Source organism: Ascaphus truei, chromosome 18, assembly GCF_040206685.1.
Source record: "Ascaphus truei isolate aAscTru1 chromosome 18, aAscTru1.hap1, whole genome shotgun sequence".
NCBI classification, from domain to species: Eukaryota; Metazoa; Chordata; class Amphibia; order Anura; family Ascaphidae; genus Ascaphus; species Ascaphus truei.
Window position 1 is genome coordinate 2,211,476 of NC_134500.1, and position 20,552 is coordinate 2,232,027.

Sequence of the window (20,552 nt, forward strand, 5' to 3'; positions counted from 1 at the left end):
AAAAGCGCCTTTATTATTAAGACATGCTAGATATGACATTTGAGTTATCTATCAAACTGAACCTGCGTGGAGGACTTTACCCAGACTTATAAGATATGTAAAATGGTAAAAGCATTTTACTGTCTCCTTTGAGGAAAACAGTGATACTCTGAAATCAATGTGCAGTCACAACAATTAATTGAATTATTTTCTCCAATAGCGAGTCCAGATAATGATTTGAGTCTCGGGACCTAACTAGCAAAAGTTTTTTTTTGTTTTTTTCCCCTCAACCTCTTCAAATATAAAACATCTTTTGATCGATAACACCAAAGGGAGTCGCAGCAAAGCTGACTTGGAAGCTAAATGTAAGAACTGAATGTGAATAACCGTGTAGACCTACGCAATCTTCTGCGTCTGTATGGGAATAACCGTGTAGACCTACGCAATCTTCTGCGTCTGTATGGAAATAACCGTGTAGACCTACGCAATCTTCTGCGTCTGTATGGGAGATTCACTAAAGGTCGATATTGCGGCGTTAAAAATGCATTTTATTTTTTAAATAGAATCACAGATTATTTGGAATTACTGCCATGTTCCCTAAGAATTATTTATAAATAAATGGTTAGCGATATTCAGATTGTTTACATACATGAAAAATGCGCTAACGTGGACGTAAATAACGCCAGTGATGCAAATAAGCACTATTGATGCAACTGTGAGGGGGGGGGGGGGGGAGTCATTATCCTATTTTTATACTAAAGGGTTATATAATAGGATTTCTTAAACTGAGTAGCAGGAAATGATTGAACCTGTTTGACTGTGGTTACCAATGCATTGCAAAGAAATGTCTTCAGGCACCAAAGTGGTTAGCCTATTACAAACACCATACAAATAAAACACAAATAACATCCATATGTGAAAATATTAAGCCTCTATTAGCCAGCTAGTCGAGGGTTGAGTGTAACTAGCTGACGACTTTGGTTTCCAAGGTGTGAATTATAATAATAAAGTCTACATTCTTAATATGTATTTTTATAGTCTAGGATGGCTTGTCTCATCGTGCCCATGTATATAATGGCGCATACACCTTTTTTGGGGCGGTACTCTGACACCGCCAGGTCTTGGAGGTTAGTGAGTAGCATTCAAATACATGCTTTTGGCATTAAGTACTAATTTAGATGTTAAGCTTTAGTAAATAGATCAATAAATACAATTGGTGTAAAAAATGGATATTTCTTCCCTTTTGTGGACTTTTGGTAAATCTAGGCCCTGGTTTGATGCATAAGTGTCTGGAACCGGTTTTATGTGGCATTAAAGGCTACCTGTCACCTGGATCATTCACTGGTTCTGTTCAATCATTCATCCATTCTGCTCAAAAGGTCATTGACCTAATAAAATCGATACTCAAAGCCAAAATCCAAAGAGGTCCGGTAGTTCTGATCCTAACTAAACCATTCAAATGTTCTGGTAACCAGTGTCTTCACACAGCGTGTCATTGTTCAAGAACAGCCTCATGGCGAAAGCTTAAAGCCCCCTCCTCAGACTGTTAACAAAGTAATGGGACAAGTACCAGCCCTCCTGAAATAGCCCACAATGTCACAGGATCTGGGATTCCGGCATTGAAGTCATCATTTAAGATATTTTACAATTAAAAGGGATTTAATAGATGTGATGTATTTGATGTGCCCACCTCCCTGACTGAAGCGTGTCCTGGCGCCTGGTATTAACCTGTGGGCAAAGTGTAGAATATTGTTTTGACGCTCAGGATGATCAGTGATGTGTATGGCTGCATCCAAATGTATTTGTTCTCTCTTCCCCTGGTAAAAACAAATTTAAAATACAAAATAAAAAGTGCACGACCTATCGTTCATATCGGGCATAACCTCAAAAGACAACTTAAAAGGATTTTGAATGTTTATACCTTTCCAAATGTAATTTAAGGAAGCTTTATGTACTCTGAAAAATCATAGTGCAATAATGGTTTTAAAAAGTTTATGTAAATGCAAATTAATAAAAAAAAATATGGTAATGTGAAATGCATTGAAAAGGTTTTCCATGCAGTTAGTGCTTTTACATTTTTAATTCTGGATATATTTACAATGGTTTTTATGTAGTATGTTGCCAGGGAATAACCTCTTGCTTGTAAAAGCAATTTGCTACACAGTAATTTATATTACCTGCCATTTTTGAAAAGAATAAAAGTTATGTACTGTAATTTTCAAGGACATTGGAGACGTGAAGTGTGAACAATATAAAAAGGGGCACAAACATTTTCTGACATTTGTATTTTATTAGAGGCATTTTAAAGGACAAAAAAAAAAAAAATAGGCCTTGGTAAAATGGTTTGTGTGTGGGTTGGCGCAGCGAAGGCGTCCTGCACTCCAGTCCAGCCACCAGCAAGGACCAAGCTTTCAGAATAGGACTTCTTGGGTAGATTCTGTCCAATGGCTGAGCTTCATGGACAGGATTAATATCTGTCTCTTTTCAGCGTCTCGTGGACACACCGTAGCAGGTTTTTCTTGCTGACACTTCTCAGCCTGGGCCCCATTTAGCCGTGCTCACATCCTGCGCGCTTTGCGGGGGCGGCAGCCATTATGTGGGATGGGGGTGTTGTCTGTAATTGAAATAACTTCTAGGCCTCCCATGGTTAATCCTTTGATTGCGGCCTAAAAGGGGGACACAGAGTTTATTTATGGTGTATTGAAGCCTATCAAAGCTAGATAGATCTCTCCAACATTGTGTGCTGCATGAGGGTCCCACTAATGAAGGATTTATAGCAGCGCTCCAGGATGCACTTTGTGCTTTTGTTATACTGTAGGATTGGAGCGGGGGGGGGGGGTCTCCGGAGCTGCCCCTGCTTTCAGAGATATTTACCTCCGTAGGGGGCACCGGTATCTGCAGCTTCGACGAGGCTTGTTTGGACCAACATGATGGCGACTTTAAATGTCCCGCGTGCCAATAGGAAGCTGTGGCATCTTCCCTTCTGGCTTCCTATTGGCCCGTGTGACGTTTAAACATGGAGATACCGACACCCACAACAGGTAAATAGCTCGGGAAGCCGGGGGTCCGAATATACTTCCGTGAATCTGGTTACAAAAGCACCAACTTTGATCACGATTTTTGCCAATTTCCCCCAGAAATGTCATGAAAAATGACAGCATATGGCAGGGATTGTGTGACCTGCAAACTGGTCATGCTGGTCAAATCTGGAATTATTTTTTGAGAACGGTACATTTTTGCCTGGGGCACAAACTTCACCGTCCGTACTAGTGAGGGCATTTCCGTGATTAAATTCCTGGTATTTCCAGGTACCTCTGGTGCTAAAGATCATGTAAACTGACATTTGGGAACTAAAAGCATCACCGTTGCTGCCATTCTGGACCTGACTGCCCTTTGACCTCTTGAAATCCAGCGTTGTGGTAGATACTAAAAGGATAAATTGCGCACTTACCAGTCGTCCAGGTCCCAGGCCTTTCACAACCACCCGCACGTGGCACACGCCTTTACCACTCGCTTTCTGCAAAGAACAACAGGTAATGTATGAATAATGGCAGCGTTCGCAGCATTATATGGGATCCGGGTTACTCTATATGCCGCAGAATATGCAGAGTTTATGCCATTTATATTCCAAACAAGCAGTCTTGCAACTATTTTAATTTGTCATCAGGCATAATTGGGGTAAAAAAAAAAAAAGTAAGTGTGAGAACGGGCAGTATTGATCGATATATACACAAAAGTTTGCAAACCCCTTGGGATTTTCACATATTTCAAACCTACAATGTTATTAGATCTTAATCTGAGCCCGAATAATAGATAAAGATAACCTGAAAAAATGACACAAAAACATATTTTTCAACATTTATTTATCCACAAATGATTAAACATTCAATATTTGTGTGAAAAAGTAAGTCACCATTTACATTCAGCACCTGGTGGCGCCCCCTTGAGCAGCAATGATGACTTGAGCTAAGTGTTCCCTGTAACTGCTGGTCAGTCTCTCACATTGGTTTCCAGGAATTTTGGCCCATTCCTCCTTTACAGACCTGCTTCAACTCGGTGACATTTGAGGGCTTCCTTGCTTGGACAGTTCGCTTCACGTCCTGCTCCAACATTTCGTTGGGGTTTAGGTCCGGACTTTGACTAGGCCATTCTTTTGTAGATCTGCTTGTATGTTTAGGATCAATGTCTTCCTGCATGACCCACTTTCGCTTCAGCTCACGGACGGACGGCCTGACATTCTCCTCTAGCATCTTCTCATACAATGCAGAATTCATGGTTGTGTCAATGATGGCAAGACGTCCAGGTCCTGAGGCAGCAAAGCCATCAGACTCCCACCACCATGCTTGACGGTTGTGATGAGGTTATTCTGTTCGAATACAGTGTTTGGTTTTCACCCCCCAAAAAAAAAATTCTCATTGAGGCCACAGAGTTCTACTTTTTGTTTTCTTCTGTCCAGAGAACATTGTTCCAGAAGTGTTGTGGATCATCTATGTGCTTTTTGGCGAACTTCAGACGGGCAGCAATGTTCTTTTTAGAGAGTCTAAAACTTTCCATGATCACCATTTGTGTTCATTCTTTTTCTGATAGCTGAGCCATGAACACTCACATTAGCAAAAGCGAGATTGATCCTTGGATTTTTCTCTGGGGTTCTTTGTGACTTCCTGGATGATTTGCTGATTTGTCCTTGGAGAGATTTTGGTAGGACAATCACTTCTGAGTAGAGTGACTGGTCTTGAACTTTCTCCATTTGTAGATCTCTCCGACAGTGGATTGCGGGAGCCCCAAATCCTTAGAAATAGGTTTGTAACCCTTTCTAGACTGATGAGCATCAATAACGGCTTTTCTGAGGTCCTCAGAGCTTTCTTTTGGTCCTGGCATGACGTGTTCCCACACACCTGTATGGTGAAGACCAAACACACTAAGTTTTTGATCTTTACATAGGGTGGGCTCCTCTCACACACCCCTGAAGATCTACCCAATTATTCCCTTTAATTTAGCTGATCAAACCAGGGTTCGACTTACTTTTGCACATACCCTGACTTTTAATTACCAATTGTTTGTCGTAACTTCCTGCCTCTCCCCTACAATCTATCCTTAACGCTGCTGCCAGAATCACTCTTCTCTTTCCTAAATCTGTCTCAGCATCTCCCCTGCTGAAATCACTCTCCTGGCTTCCTATCAAATCCCGCATCTCACACAATTTTCCTCCTCACTTTTAAAGCTTTACACTCTTCTGCTCCTCCTTACATCTCAGCCCTAATTTCTCGCTATACACCATCCCGACTCTTGCGTTCCTCTCAAAGATGTCTTCTCTCTACCCCCTTTGTGTCTAAATCCCTCTCCCGCCTTAAACCTTTCTCACTGACTGCCCCACACCTCAGTACCCGACTAGCAGCCTCTCTATCCACCTTTAAGACCCATCTTAAAACACACCTCTTTAAGGCAGAGTCCATAGAAGGACAGGCCGTGCTGAGGCGTGCGGACGCTCAGCGCTGAGCCCCTGCATCCTCAATGAGGATGCCTTGAGAGGGGGCTCACGCGGGCGTGCTCAGGCTTTGGAGTTTTCAGCCGAGCGCCAAGCTGTTTTTCAGCGCGCTGTCGGCTGAAAACCTCCAATGAGAGCGGGGCTGCGTCAACGTCACGGCGCCGTGACGACAGTGCGTCGCGGGCGATTGGCCCAGCGACGTCACTGCCCCGCCTCCCTCAGTCTCCCCCCCACCTCCGATCGCGGACGCTGGCTCGCCTTTATGTGCATGGAATCGCACAGCTTCTGCAGGCGAGCCTCAGCGCGGTGCAGCCCGGCTCCCCCCCTCTATGGCCCGGGCCTAAGGAAACATACGAGAGGGTCTGTGGATGATACTATACACCTGATACATTAACCGTGGCCCCTTGCAGACGCACTTACCAGAATGCCCTCCTACTGTCTCTATATGTTCCTCCTACTTACTAAATAGATTGTGAGCTCTTCGGGTCAGGCTCTTCTTTTTCCCAAGTGTCACTTATGTCTGAAGCACTTCTTCCCATTATGTGTTATTTGTATTTTGTTATTTATATGATTATCACGTATATTACTGCTGTGAAGCGCTATATAAAGATACACATACATCATTTTATTTCAAAAGACATGGAATTGGTTAATATAAACCCTATTGGATATTTAAAAAGAGTGGTTTTGATTCAAGAAGGTTATCATAGAAAAAACTATAGAATTTCCGTAATCATCAATGGGGTTCACAAATTCTCGCCGCTTTATATATACACATATACATAACAACATTGGTCAGAGCAGGTTACATGCAAATGGGAAACACACAGCTTCTAATGTCAACAGATTTAATAACACAATTTAGGATTAGCAATTTGTCCAGGAGTAATGAGGAAACACCCACCCTGATGTATCCAACAATAAACAAATCATACAACAGATATTGAGTGGAAAATAGAGAGAAAATTGCAAGGGGAAAATCATGGCTTATGAATTGAACCACAGGGGCATCAGCTTGAATAAAAGGGCACAGTTAGTTTCCAATCTATAAGCAGTAAATGCCTTTTAACAGAGCTCCTACTAACCCTTAAACAAAACATCATTTCTAAACGGTTTAAGCATCTCGGAGAAGCTTTTAGATTGCGTGCATAGGAGAGCTGGCTTCGGTGGTTTCCAAGATGCAGATGATACAAAGTCTCTACCCGTATCGCCCCCACACCCATTACAAGATAGAGTTTGGGGGGGGGGAAGGGCGGGGGGGTATTACAGTGCAGGGTTAAAGCTGCAGAGTAGCCAGACTTTGTGGTACAGCCGGTGCAAACATTTCTCTGCACATCCAGACTATTTAGTAGGCGGAATATGTGTCAGCTCCTGTGGAGATAAACCTACAGGAGGCCAGAGAAAGCAGAACGACCCGCCCACCCCAACCCCAGTGGGCGGGCCGCCCCAACTCCAGCACCAACCAAAGAAATTTGGGGGAAACCACAAAGGTTTTTCTAACGTGCTTGAGCAGACATTTCCCAAAACTTGGTGATTGTGACAATGTATGGGATCTCTGTCTGGCTTAACCTCGGCTGTCTGTATAATTCTTTATGTTCTTTTAAAATTCGCAATCCTGACAGTATTAAAATCTCTTTGCACATAACTGGGGTTGTGGGTGAGAGGGGTTGTGTTCTATGGAGCTCAGCCACTTAATTCAGCATCACAGACACCGTGGTGTGAAGGTTACCAGTGCCCCTTCATGGGAAATGCAAAATGGCTACCCGCATCATCCACTAGCAAGCGTCAACGTGTACACACACCCGCACGCTGTATGTATGTATAGCAGCTCTGGGAACAAATATTTATCCTACGAATATTGCAAACAGTAAAGTATGTCGATTTGTTATGCAGTTAAAAAATGCGTGAGCTGGTCCCACGTCATTCCATCTCCAAAAACAAATAAAGACATTTCTTCACAATAAGGATTACAGCAGTAGGCAGCCATATTCATTTTAATACTGCCGCCCATATATGCAGCGCCGAGGCAGTATCATCATCAGGAGCAGCAGATCATCACTTTACAAGTAATTAACAACAGAGGACTTTTATAGCAGTGCACAGAAAACTATTATGGGTTTATCATGTCACAGGCTTGTAGTAATTAGTTTTATTCAGTGAAATGAGACATGGTGACCCGTCTGTGCCACACGTCACATTGGGAAATCTCATCCGAGAGAGAAACACAGGACGCAGAATTCACGCCACCGTTGTCTCGCATTTCAGCAGATCATTGCTTGGATCAGTGCTGCCACCTAGTGGAGGCAAAGCTCACTTTCCCTTTTTGTTATTATTTTTTTTTAAGGGCAGACTCACTAAACGGTGCTAAATCAAGGCACATAACTGGGTGTTACCTAAACGGGGAACATAATGTCTGATCCCAAGTCATACTCACAAACACAATTATATGCAAAAACAACATCTGTACTACATCGTATAGTGTTACAAAGCATATGCAGGCGCACATTAACAACCAAAACACGTGCGCGCGGTCGTTATTATGTACACGTGCGGGCGACCGTTATGTACACGTGCGGGCGACCGTTATGTACACGTGCGGGCGACCGTTATGTACACGTGCGGGCGACCGTTATGTACACGTGCGGGCGACCGTTATGTACACGTGCGGGCGACCGTTATGTACACGTGCGGGCGACCGTTATATTGTATTGTATGTCTTTATTTATATAGCGCCATTAATGTACATAGCGCTTCACAGTAGTAATACATGTGGCAATCAAATAAATAACAGATAATATAAATAACAGGTCATGGGAATAAGTGCTTTAGACATAAAAGTAACATTAAGGAAGAGGAGTCCCTGCCCCGAGGAGCTTACAGTCTAATTGGTAGGTAGGGAGAACGTACAGAGACAGTAGGAGGGAGTTCTGGTAAGTGCGTCTGCAGGGGGCCAAGCTTTATGTATCGTGTGACCAGAATATCCACAGTGCTATTCATATGCTTCTTTAAGCAAGTGTGTCTAAAGGTGGGTCTTAAAGGTGGATAGAGAGGGTGCTAGTCGGGTACTGAGGGGAAGGGCATTCCAGAGGTGAGGGGCAGTCAGTGAAAAAGGTTTAAGGCGGGAGAGGTCTTTAGATACAAAGGGGGTAGAAAGAAGACATCCTTGAGAAGAATGCAAGAGTCGGGATGGTGCATAGCGAGAAATTAGGGATGAGATGTAAGGAGGGGCAGAAGAATGTAAAGCTTTAAAAGTGAGGAGAAGAATGGAGTGTGAGATGCGGGATTTGATTGGAAGCCAGGAGAGGGATTTCAGGAGGGGAGGGGCTGAGACAGATCTAAGAAAGAGTAGAGCGATTCTGGCAGCAGCGTTTAGGATAGTATGTAGGGGAGACAGGTGAGAGGCAGGAAGGCCGGACAGTAGGAGGTTACAGTAATCAAGACGGGAGAGAATGAGGGCCCGAGTCAGAGTTTTAGCAGTCGAGCAACAGAGGAAAGGGCGTATCTTTGTTATATTGCGGAGGAAAAAGCGACAGGTTTTAGAAATGTTTTGAATGTGAGGGGCGAATGTGAGAGAGGAGTCGAGTGTGACCCCTAGGCAGCGTGCTTGGGCTACTGGGTGAATGATCATAGTTCCAACAGTAATGTGGAAGGAGGTAGTAAGGCCAGGTTTGGGAGGAAGTATGAGGAGCTCTGTTTTAGCCATGTTGAGTTTAAGGCGGCAGAGGGCCATCCAGGATGATATAGCAGAGAGACATTCAGAAACTTTGGTTTGTACAGCAGGTGTAAGGTCGGGTGTTGAAAAGTATATTTGTGTGTCGTCAGCATAGAGGTGATAATTAAACCCAAAAGATGTTATTAGGTCACCTAGAGAGAGTGTATACAGAGAAAAGAGAAGAGGTCCCAGGACAGATCCCTGGGGTACCCCCACAGAGAGATCAATAGAGGAGGAGGAGGTGTTGGCAGAAGAGACACTGAAAGTACGATGGGAGAGGTAGGATGAGATCCAGGATAGAGCTTTGTTCCGAATACCAAGAGTATGGAGAATGTGAAGGAGAAGAGGGTGGTCCACGGTGTCAAATGCTGCAGAGAGGTTGCGTAATATGAGCAGAGTGTAATGACCTCTGTCTTTGGCAGCATGGAGGTCGTCAGTTATTTTAGTGAGGGCTGTTTCCGTGGAGTGAGCAGTGCGGAAGCCAAATTGTAGAGGGTCTAGGAGAGAATAGGTGTTGAGAAAATGGAGCAAGCGAGAGAATACAAGACGTTCAAGGAGTTTAGAGGCAAAAGGCAGGAGGGAGACAGGTCGATAGTTAGAAAGACAGGTAGGGTCAAGCTTGCTGTTTTTGAGTAATGGTATGACTGTTGCATGTTTGAAGGATGGAAAGGTTCCAGAGCAGAGGGAGGAGTTAAAAAAGTGGGTGAGCGTAGGGATTATAGTAGGAGCAAGAGGTTTTAGGAGATGGGAGGGAATGGGGTCAAGAGGGCAAGTGGTAGAGGGAGAAGAGGCGATCAACAGAGACACATCCTCCTCTGAGACAGTGGAAAAATAGTCAAGGAAGGAGGAGAGTTAGGAAGAGGCGTAGGATGGGAGGAAGAAACAGAGGGGATGTTCTGCCGTATGGATTCCACCTTTTCCTTAAAATAGTCAGTAAAGTCCTGAGCGGAGATGGAGGAAGGAGAGGCAGCTGAGGGTGGTTGGAGTAGAGTATCAAAGACAGAGAACAGTCGGCGTGGTTTAGACTTGTGCATGTTGATTAGTGAAGAAAAGTAGGCTTGTTTAGCTTGCGAGAGGGCAGAGTTGAAACAGGATAGCATAAATTTGTAGTGAAGGAAGTCTGCGAGAGTATGAGATTTCCTCCAGAGGCGTTCAGAGGAACGAGTGGAGCAACGCAGCATGCGCGTGTGGGAATTTAACCAGGGTCTAGGGTTAGATGGGCGAGTGCGGCAGAGAGAAAGCGGGGCATGTAGATCAAGAGAGGAGGACAAGGCAGAGTTGTAGTTCCTGACCAGGTTGTCAGGGTCTGTAGCAGAGCTGAGAGAGGAGAGTAAAGTGGACTCAAAGTCAGGTAAGTGAATAGAGCGCAGGTTTCTGCAGAACCGGGGGGTAGACAGAGGTGGAGAAGGGGAGAAGCGAGATAGAGAGAATGAGATGAGGTGATGGTCAGAGAGAGGAAAAGGGGAAATGGAGAAATCGGAGACCGTGACCGTTATGTACACGTGCGGGGGACCGTTATTGTGTACACGTGCGGGCAACCGTTATTCTGTACACGTGCGGGCGGACGTTATTCTGTACACGTGCGGGGGACCGTTATTCTGTACACGTGCGGGCAGCCGTTATTCTGTACACGTGCGGGCGGACGTTATTCTGTACACGTGCGGGCGGCCGTTATTCTGTACACGTGCGGGCGGCCGTTATTCTGTACACGTGCGGGCGACCGTTATCGTGTTTTTCTTATGCCCTAGTGCGTATGTTTGGGTACTAGGTGTGTAGTTTTAGTGCGTACAGGGTGGGGTTGTGCCCTGCCCTGCGGGGTACAGGGTGGGGTTGTGCCCTGCGGGGTACAGGGTGGGGTTGTGCCCTGCCCTGCGGGGTACAGGGTGGGGTTGTGCCCTGCGGGGTACAGGGTGGGGTTGTGCCCTGCGGGGTACAGGGTGGGGTTGTGCCCTGCCCTGCGGGGTACAGGGTGGGGTTGTGCCCTGCCCTGCGGGGTACAGGGTGGGGTTGTGCCCTGCGGGGTACAGGGTGGGGTTGTGCCGTGCCCTGCGGGGTACAGGGTGGGGTTGTGCCCTGCCCTGCGGGGCACAGGGTGGGGTTTTGCCCTGTGGGGCACAGGGTGGGGTTTTGCCCTGCGGGGCACAGGGTGGGGTTTTGCCCTGCGGGGCACAGGGTGGGGTTTTGCCCTGCGGGGCACAGGGTGAGGTTTTGCCCTGCGGGGCACAGGGTGGGGTTTTGCCCTGCGGGGCACAGGGTGGGGTTTTGCCCTGCGGGGCACAGGGTTGCTTAGTACGAGTGTGACTTACTGCTGCTGCAGAGATGCCAGCCGTCTGTGCTGCGATAGCCGTGCTCTTCTTGGCGTTTTTGAAGCCCTCCGTCCCACAGGAAGTGCGCACCAGCGACTGGTACTCGGGACCTGTGACATGGATGTGTGTGCTGCGTAAAAGAAGATATACAACTGATACATACAGCAAACATTGTTACACGCAGCATTACACGGATCAGCAGCAGCAGATATACAGGTATTTTATTTATATAGTGCCACAGTGTACGCAGCACTTTACAGAATTACAATACCAGGTAAATAAACGACAAACAACGGGATAAGTGCGACTAGCAAGTTACAACACAGGGAGCCCCTGTTCCGAAGAGCTGACACTCCAAGTTATATATATATATCACATGTCCGCATTCGGTCACGTTTAATAGTAGGGTTTTCTGATCACGAATTTCTTTTTGTATCCAGATGTTAAACAAAACAAAGTCTTATAGTATTATTCCTCACTCTTCCCCCCCCCTATCCTTACATTCATTGGGACCTTGATAATGTCTTATTTTAGGCAAATCCGTAGCGCAGACAGGGAGTAGACAGATGGCATTTAGAGGTCACGAGAAAAGCTTTAGCCAAATTATTATTATTATGTTATTAGTGATATTTATGCAAGACTTGTTTTCCACAATAAGTACTAACAGCAGATGGAACCTTCCTGCAGTATGGGAGGCACAGAGGAGCGCTGGAAACATTTGCCCCAGGAAATCCTCATTACGGTTTGTTGTGCGCTTGAATGAAACACTTAAGCCGCGCTTATAGTGACGGCGACAATGCATTTGTTTTGATGTGATGGTCGCGTCGCCGCCACTATAAGCGCGGCCTTAGTTTGTGCATCAGGCAGCTCATCACACGGCACACGGAGAGGTCTTTTACCATTAGATTTGGGTGTGGAAATATTACATAGGACGTTGTGGAAAGACAAAACATATTAACCACATTCAATTCTAACTACAGCTCAACCCCGTTCCAACACGAATCCGCTTATAACGCGATGCCAGCGCGGCTCCCAATTTACGTATTTATGAATACTTTACAACACGATTATTGGTCTCTTAAATACTTTATTGTACAACGCATACAAATGTACATTATTTCTAACACGATCCACTTATAGCGCAATGGGATTCTTTGGACCCCAAGCACAGCGTTATAAGGGGGTTGAGCTGTATATTGATTGGTCTGCATTAGGTCCCTTTCACTAAACTACAGCTCAGAAGGGCACGTCCCAAAGATTGGCGTGGGCCGGTGACCAACTCCATTAGATTCCAGCTGCATGGGGAACGAAAGCTTTTCTCTTTCATGATGGAAACGCAAGCTTAAAGTACAGCCCAAACAGGAGTACATTTCCATCTCTAATAAAAGGCAGAGAGTGATCCCTTTCACTGCCAGAGGCACATCGCTCTGCAACAAAACGGTTCCAAGCCAACCTTTAAATTCAGTAAAAGGGTCAATATCCAAACTGCACTGACGGAGAAAAAAGGGGAACTTACCCCCATAATAAAATGGAAGAGAAAATGACTGGTGTAGTTTTGATGGAAGTTAATGTATATAAAACATGTCAAAATGATGATATTTATGAAAACATTACTTGAAGTAATTATTTTGGATTGTCTTCATCTATTTGTGCTGTGGCCCCAGTTTGCCATTTCTATAATCATTCTCCTCTCAGCTGTGTACGGATTTTACAAGGGAAATTGTGGCACAAAACTCACCGTTTCCTTTTTACAAATACAAAATTATTTGATGCTTGTTTCCCAACATTAAAAGAACGTTACTTACTTGTTGTACGTGGCTTTCACATGAGCTATTGCTATTTCTTCAAACCTTTTTCCATCCCACCGTAATGGGCTGTTTTGTCCTGGCATGGGGGGAACTGGGCTACAAAAGAACAAAAAGCAGCAAAACAAAATCTTATATGGTCATTTCAAGATTGCATTAGCTCTCAGTTGAAGAGCGGGATTGGAAATGCACTGCTATTAAACAGAGCTTTTATATGCAAATTGATGAAATTGAATTGATGCCACGTCTGAATTTGCTATTGTTTTGCAATGTTGCACCCACTATCATCACCTGCCAGGTGAATTTGCGATTGAAAATACATTTCTCCTTTACTGTGTATGTCAGAGACTGACCGTGTCAGGCATTACAGATCCCATCCAGCCCTTGTCTGAAAGGGGACATGTTAGGAGCCTTCAGCCTTGCTTAGAAATACTGCGGCTGCGGTCCCAGCCTGCACTGCAGCATGCGCGCCTGGCCCGTGCACACTGCGATCTGCGGGGAGATGCGTGGCCATGACCTCACGTGGCTGGTTCACCCTCTTTGGCTGAAACGCCGGTTGGGGTGTGGCCACCCCTCCGTTACAAGTTGTAAAGACAGTTTTCCTGTCTTTGCAAAAACTGGAAGTAGAGCGCGGCTGCTATATGTGCGCCATGGTATGTAGTGGGCCCGGCCTGATTGAGGGGTGGTGCTTGTTCGCTGGTACTGGGGACGCAGCCTAAGAGTAAGCGTAAGTAATCTCAACTCATGAGTGCAGGAGTAAGTGGTGGGAAATAGTTGAGGAGTTACAAGCTTTCGAACTGCACAGGGTCCTTCATTGGGTATTATAATTTATTTGTAAAGCGCCAACGTATTCCGCAGCGCAGTACAATGAGGGTACAGTTATGTCGATTACAGAATGACAAACTAGCGCAAACAGATAAGAAGGAAATGAAGGGCTATGATCCCAAGAGCTTACACTCAACAGGTATGACAGAAATAATGCAGAATAAAAAAGTATATACACTACTGTAGAAAGGGGTTATCCAGTTCCATTGCATATGGAGGGGAAATGACATTATAATTTAGTATTTAGTACACCACAGTTCATATACTGCTGAAGGACCCAGGGAGGTTTGAAAGCTTGTAGCGCCTCAACTTTCTCTTGGTCTAATATAAAGTATACTACTCCTACCTTTGCCAATGTATTACAAGGACCAGCATGCCAGCCCTCCACCCTCACATGGGTAGAAGGTATCAAATAAACCTTTGGTAAAAGTGTATGAATAAATGGCTTACATAGTAAAACATTAATGCAATCTAGAAGCATGAACATACCTAAATTCTTTTGAGCTTTGGTTTTCAATTCCTGTGGACACGTTACTAGCACTTTCTATGGATTCTTGGTGCCGCCTTTGAACACCAAGGTGTAGCGCATTGCACCAGGATAATTTTAATGCTCTGCGTAAAAAAGCAAACGGAAAGTTCTCATTATTCACAATGGTCTTGTTTTCGTTATAATACGGATTTACAGAACATTATGATTGATGTTCTAAATGTCAAGACAATGAATGAACAATAAATGCATCAAGACATTACAGGCCAATACATCAAACATACAGAGAGAGGAAATAAGGATTCATATTTGACCCAAAAGACATTGCAGAGTTTTAAAAAAATGGACCAAACTGTCAGAGCCATCAAAAGAAGCAATAAACCTGAACTACAATCCAAGTTCCAGGCCCTTTACACCTTGTGTTAGTGACTTTTCCTCTCAGACACAGAAAGGACATTGTACGTTCTAGGTGGCAGCGACCTGACTGAAACATGTTACATAAAGTTCCATGTGGATGGGTGACAAGTGACAGCACTTTGGTGCTAGACTACTTGTGCCAGGTGCCTTCTAAGTGCCGCGTTCCCTTTGTCAGATGCTCAATACCGAGCTATGCTCTGAGAGGGGCTACAGCTCGGAAAGGAAATTACATATTGGTCTTTACAGTTTGTTTAAAACTGCTCTGAAGATAATGATAATCTGTTAAAGGCACAATCCCCTATATTATTTTGAAAACTTTTTTTGCGGGTGTTAATACCAGGACTTTCTTCCAGGCAGAGTCCCAGGCTCCCTGTGCCCAGTCCCCTGATCTCTGCCAGACCCAGTCCCAGGCTCCCTGTGCCCAGCCCCCTGCCAGGGCCTCAGTACCCCTGTGCCTAGCCCCCTACTCTCTGCCAGGGCCCCAGTCCCAGGCTCCCTGTGCCCAGGCCCCAGTCCCCCTGTGCCCAGCCCCCTGCCAGGCCCCAGTCCCCCTGTGCCCAGCCCCCTGCCAGGCCCCAGTCCCCCTGTGCCCAGCCCCCTGCTCTCTGCCAGGCCCCAGTCCCCCTGTGCCCAGCCCCCTGCTCTCTGCCAGGCCCCAGTCCCCCTGTGCCCAGCCCCCCGCTCTCTGCCAGGCTCCGTGTTCGGCACCCCGTGTCCAGACCCCCTGTCGTCCAGACCCCCTGTCCCCCTCACCCCGGCCGCACACCGCTCCAGGCTCTGCGCATTAACACGTTCATCCCGGTGTTACAGCCCCCCCCGGGCCTGCGGAGCAAGGTCACACCGACCGCACCATCCTGCCGCCGCCGGGGGTGGAGGAGGCTCACACACAATGTAACGTGAGCCTGTAACTCCAGCACTGCCCGCAGCTCCGGCCTCTGCGTGTTATATCAGTAATACCCAGCGCCCAACTCATTCTAAGGCGCAGTGTGCGTGTTATAAACGTGTGTGAGAATCATCATTATTCTCCCCCCCCAGCTGTAAAATGGACTTACTCTGAACTCGGACTGTTCCATCTGTGCACTGAGTAGTAGGGGGAAGAATCTGAACCTCACATTTTAGAATGCCCTATAAGCTAAATAAATGTATAAGATTAATATTTTATTATTATATAAAAAATAATGTATTAACGTGTGTTACATAATCATAAATACGACATTAATTTAGTGCATTAAATGTAAATTCCTCCTCCTCTCCCCCCTGGGGGAAGATGGTACAGTCGGGAGGACCGGAAGCTGCGCGCCCGCTGACACTTGCCCTTCCCAAGATGGCGGCGCCGGTGCGGAGGTTGCTAATGTCCAGCGCGCGGTCCTGCGGGAGCTCCCTCGTCTGCAGGGGTCTGATGAGTCCGGCGGCAGGTGGAGGCTCCCCGGCGGGAGGTGGAGGCTCTCCGTGGCGGCTGCACGGCGCCGTGTGCCTGAAGAGACCAGCCGTGGTGTCTCAGACCAAGAGCCCTCTCCAGCAGCGAGTGGCGGAGCTGCTGCACCAGGTACTGCGGCCTCCCGGTGCCCGGAGAGAGCGGTCACCGGTGTCCAGAGAGAGTGGTGTCCGGAGAGAGCGATGTCCGGAGAGCGCGGTCACCGGTGTCCGAGGAGAGCGGTCACCGGTGTCTAGAGAGAGCAGTCACCTGTGTCGCTCTCTCTCTGGTCACCTGTGTCCGCTCTCTCTCTGGTCACCTGTGTCCGCTCTCTCTCTGGTCACCTGTGTCCGCTCTCTCTCTGGTCACCTGTGTCCGCTCTCTGTCTGGTCACCTGTGTCCGCTCTCTGTCTGGTCACCTGTGTCCGCTCTCTGTCTGGTCATCTGTGTCCGCTCTCTGTCTGGTCACCTGTGTCCGCTCTCTGTCTGGTCACCTGTGTCCGCTCTCTGTCTGGTCACCTGTGTCCGCTCTCTGTCTGGTCACCTGTGTCCGCTCTCTGGTCACCTGTGTCCGCTCTCTGTCTGGTCACCTGTGTCCGCTCTCTGTCTGGTCACCTGTGTCCGCTCTCTGTCTGGTCACCTGTGTCCGCTCTCTGTCTGGTCACCTGTGTCCGCTCTCTGTCTGGTCACCTGTGTCCGCTCTCTGTCTGGTCACCTGTGTCCGCTCTCTGTCTGGTCACCTGTGTCCGCTCTCTGTCTGATCACCTGTGTCCGCTCTCTGTCTGGTCACCTGTGTCCGCTCTCTGTCTGGTCACCTGTGTCCGTTCTCTCTCTGGTCACCGGTGTCTGGAGAGCGCGGTCACCGGTGTGTATGTGTGATGGAAATAGCCGTGTTAGTCCAGTTGCGACTAACAATTTGTCATAGGACAAGCTTTCGAGAGTTCTCCTCTCTTCCTCAGGTCAAGCAATACTGATTAACAAAGGAATCTGTGACTAAAACAGGGTTTGGGAGAGCAGAAAAACAAACAAAAAAAACAACAGATGTGCTGTAGATAAGGTAGGGTGGGAAAGTAGTGTTTCAAGACATGGAAGGGTAATAACGGTGACAAGGGACAGCATGGAGGGGGAAGGGGAATGTGGATAAGAACATTGGCAGAGAGGCAGGCAGGATAATTACAAACCATTGTGATAGTGTGTGAGAAATCCCGTTTGTGGGCAGAATGATTCTCTCCCCTGTAGAGCTTACTATTGTGCCCGAGGCACAGGGAGATGGCGACTTTCCCATGATCACTAGGAGATGACACTGGGATTTAAACCAGGCTCCCTTGCAGTTACATTACAAGTGAGTTCCTCCCCCCCGCCACTGTATACAATCTTTGTCTGTTCATGAAAACTAATACATGCTACAGAAATGTATTGCAATTAGTAAGCCCCTTTGGTGGTTTGATCCTTTAAAAAAAAAAAAAAAAAAAAGCGCACAGGGCGAAATTTCTCTTAAATGCATGTTTTTATGTATATAAAAATACATGTATATAAAAATACATGCATATAAAAATCATAGATACTTTTAATTCATTATGTACAGTATATTAAATTAAAAAAAATATTTCCAATGGAGGAATTAGCAGCCAATTTGTTCTATTCCCTAAAATGTTAAAACGGGTTTCTCAGAAATATTACCTAGTAATACAGGTTAGAGGGAAAAACTATGGATCCTGAAAATATTAGAATGAGGGGGTGAATCTGATCATATGTGCTCATTAAAGGGGTTATCATGCATTAGGCTTAGATTATAGTCCGTGTGATGGCTCTCGTGCGACAAGAACAAATTGCAGACACGCTATGAGGCCGCCCTGCATCCGTGCGTGCACAACGGAGCGCAATGGTGTGACCGTTTTGAAAAGACGCGAAAGTTTGTCTCCAAGCGACAGCCGTGTCGCGTGAGCGGTTCAGCCATACACAGCGAACAGGCCTTGTGACGCGTCCACCACGCCTGTTATACTCCACTATTGAAGTCAATTACTTTCTCTGCCATAGTGCACAATCACCGTTCAATGAATAACCCCCAAAGACGTGATTGTCAGTACAAGAAACTGAGTCATTTAGCATTTTCCGTTGTAAGTGGTTAGAACTGTAGATTCTCAATAATCTCATGACACATGGAATCTATTTTAAAATGGTATTTTGTGCATGTGCTTTTCCCCCCTGGAAAAGTTTTAATAAACTGTCTTAGCATTTTAGTCTCAAAACCATGTTTAGCTACACAGGTTTTGTTGCTTACTATTCATTGTCTATAAAGAACTATGTTTGCAATTGGTGCTGCATTGGATTACTATTCATTGTCTGTTTTGTGTGACTGGGGATTGTTTTCAGATGGAGTTGGAGAAAAGTTTCTATTCAGATCATGAAATTCGTCTTATGGAAGATGAAGTTCGCACCCGGAGGAAGCAGACCGATAATTACGACTCTGATGGGGAAGACGGAGATAAGGAAACTATAATGGCTCAAGATCTTGAAGATTTTTGGGAACAGAAAATGAAACAATATAAAGCCGCCCCACGGATAACAGGTTTCTACAGTTACAGTTTGTTGTTAGATTTTTAGTGTAAAAAAAGAAAGTCTTGTTCAAAATGTCAATAATAAGATATCAACCAGAGTTGTTAAGTCATTGAATGATATACATCAGGGTGAGCCAACTCCAGTCCTCAAGCACTGAAACACTTCAGGTTTTCAGGATATCCCTGCTTCAGCACAGGTAGCAGCACAGTCTTCATGGATTTCCTGAAAACCTGACCTGTTGGTGGGTCTTGAGGACTGGTGTTGGCTGCTCCTGATATACATATTGTCCTAAGTCTTCCTTCATTTCTACAACTTAAGCAATTTGTTCTTATTGTTTATAAACCAACAAATACCTAAATCCTATACATAATCGGTCCATGGTTTCACAAACATTTCAGAAGAATTCTGCTTTAATTTAGTGGGTAGTGATGACCGTTTATTGAATGACAAAGCACCATTGGGTGAGACCCTGAAATAATTCTTGGCATTGTCCTGGCTTTATGCCCTGGATGTTCCTTCTAGAATACATTTGAAATTGCACACTGACTATTAGTTTATATTTATGGTAATAGAAAACCAATGCATCATTGTTGCTCACTTGTTGCAGAAGCGGATACAAAGAATGACAGGTCATCATTAAACAGGAAATTGGAGAATAACCTTGTGCTGCTGGTGAAAGAAAAGATTGGCAATGAAGAGATCTGGATGTTCCCCCATATAGCGTGGCAGTGTGGGGAAACCATGAGGCAGAGCGCAGAGCGGGCACTGTCCACTCTGGCAGGTAAGCCGTGGCCTGGTATTTATCTGGCCGTACATCTCGTAGAGCTTTTCAGTAAAGATAATGGTGTTAATTGGACTTCAGGAAAGCCATATAATATACAACTGTCAAGAAAAACCGAAATATTATGTTTCACTTTTTTTGGAAACCTGTTTTATACCTCCTTTTTTGAATTTTTTAAAAATGTATTATTATATATAAACTCCCCTTTCCCCCACTCCACCCCCTTCCTGACTTCCCCCTTTGTATATTACAGAAAATCACATTGAAGCCCATTTCCTAGGAAATGCTCCCTGCGGCTTTTACAAGTACAAATTCCCCAAGTCTCTGCGGACAGAGGACAATGTGGGAGCCAAAGTATTTTTCTTCAAAGCTGTACTTAAGCGTGGGGATCTGTCCACAGTTAAGAAAGCAGGAGAATATGTTTGGGTCAGCCAAGATGAGCTCAAAGACTATTTGAAACCAACATATTTGGCTGAAGTCAGCAGATTTGTAATTGAATTGTAATAAACACATTTCTGTTAATATACATATTAAAGGTGTTTTTTGGAGTAACATTGTTTATTTAAATGGGTTGTTATTCGGGATCTTGTTCCAGTCTCCTGAATGAATGCATGTTACATAGGTTGGAATGCATGTTACATATGTTGGAATGCATGTTACATAGGTTGGAATGCATGTTACATATGTTGGAATGCATGTTACATATGTTGGAATGCATGTTACATATGTTGGAATGCATGTTACATATGTTTGCTGTCTGTTCGACTCTAAAGACCACTTCA

The 20,552-nt window shown here is 45.5% G+C and overlaps 2 protein-coding genes across 3 annotated transcripts; one reads left to right on the forward strand and one right to left on the reverse strand.

Annotated features, from left to right (window-relative positions):
* Positions 1-2,249: 2,249 nt before the first annotated feature.
* On the reverse strand, positions 2,250-15,992 carry MRPS11 (mitochondrial ribosomal protein S11). Of its 2 annotated transcripts, XM_075575192.1 has the most exons (6): positions 15,770-15,952; positions 14,602-14,724; positions 13,288-13,386; positions 11,483-11,612; positions 3,431-3,496; positions 2,250-2,645 (listed from the first exon to the last, which is right to left on the reverse strand). In XM_075575192.1, exons 1-6 carry the CDS (start codon positions 15,811-15,813, stop codon positions 2,538-2,540), a joined length of 570 nt encoding a protein of 189 aa, XP_075431307.1. In that variant the 5' UTR covers positions 15,814-15,952; the 3' UTR covers positions 2,250-2,537. The 2 variants fall into 2 exon arrangements, with proteins under 2 accessions (XP_075431307.1, XP_075431306.1); XM_075575191.1 differs by lacking the exons at positions 2,250-2,645; positions 3,431-3,496 and adding an exon at positions 3,860-4,874 and having other exon boundaries at positions 15,770-15,992.
* Positions 15,993-16,314: 322 nt separating this feature from the next.
* Positions 16,315-20,322, forward strand: MRPL46 (mitochondrial ribosomal protein L46). The gene is made up of 4 exons (XM_075575193.1): positions 16,315-16,562; positions 18,804-18,999; positions 19,597-19,770; positions 20,024-20,322. The coding sequence occupies exons 1-4, from the start codon at positions 16,341-16,343 to the stop codon at positions 20,272-20,274; spliced, it is 843 nt and encodes a 280-aa protein (XP_075431308.1). The 5' UTR covers positions 16,315-16,340; the 3' UTR covers positions 20,275-20,322.
* Positions 20,323-20,552: the final 230 nt, after the last annotated feature.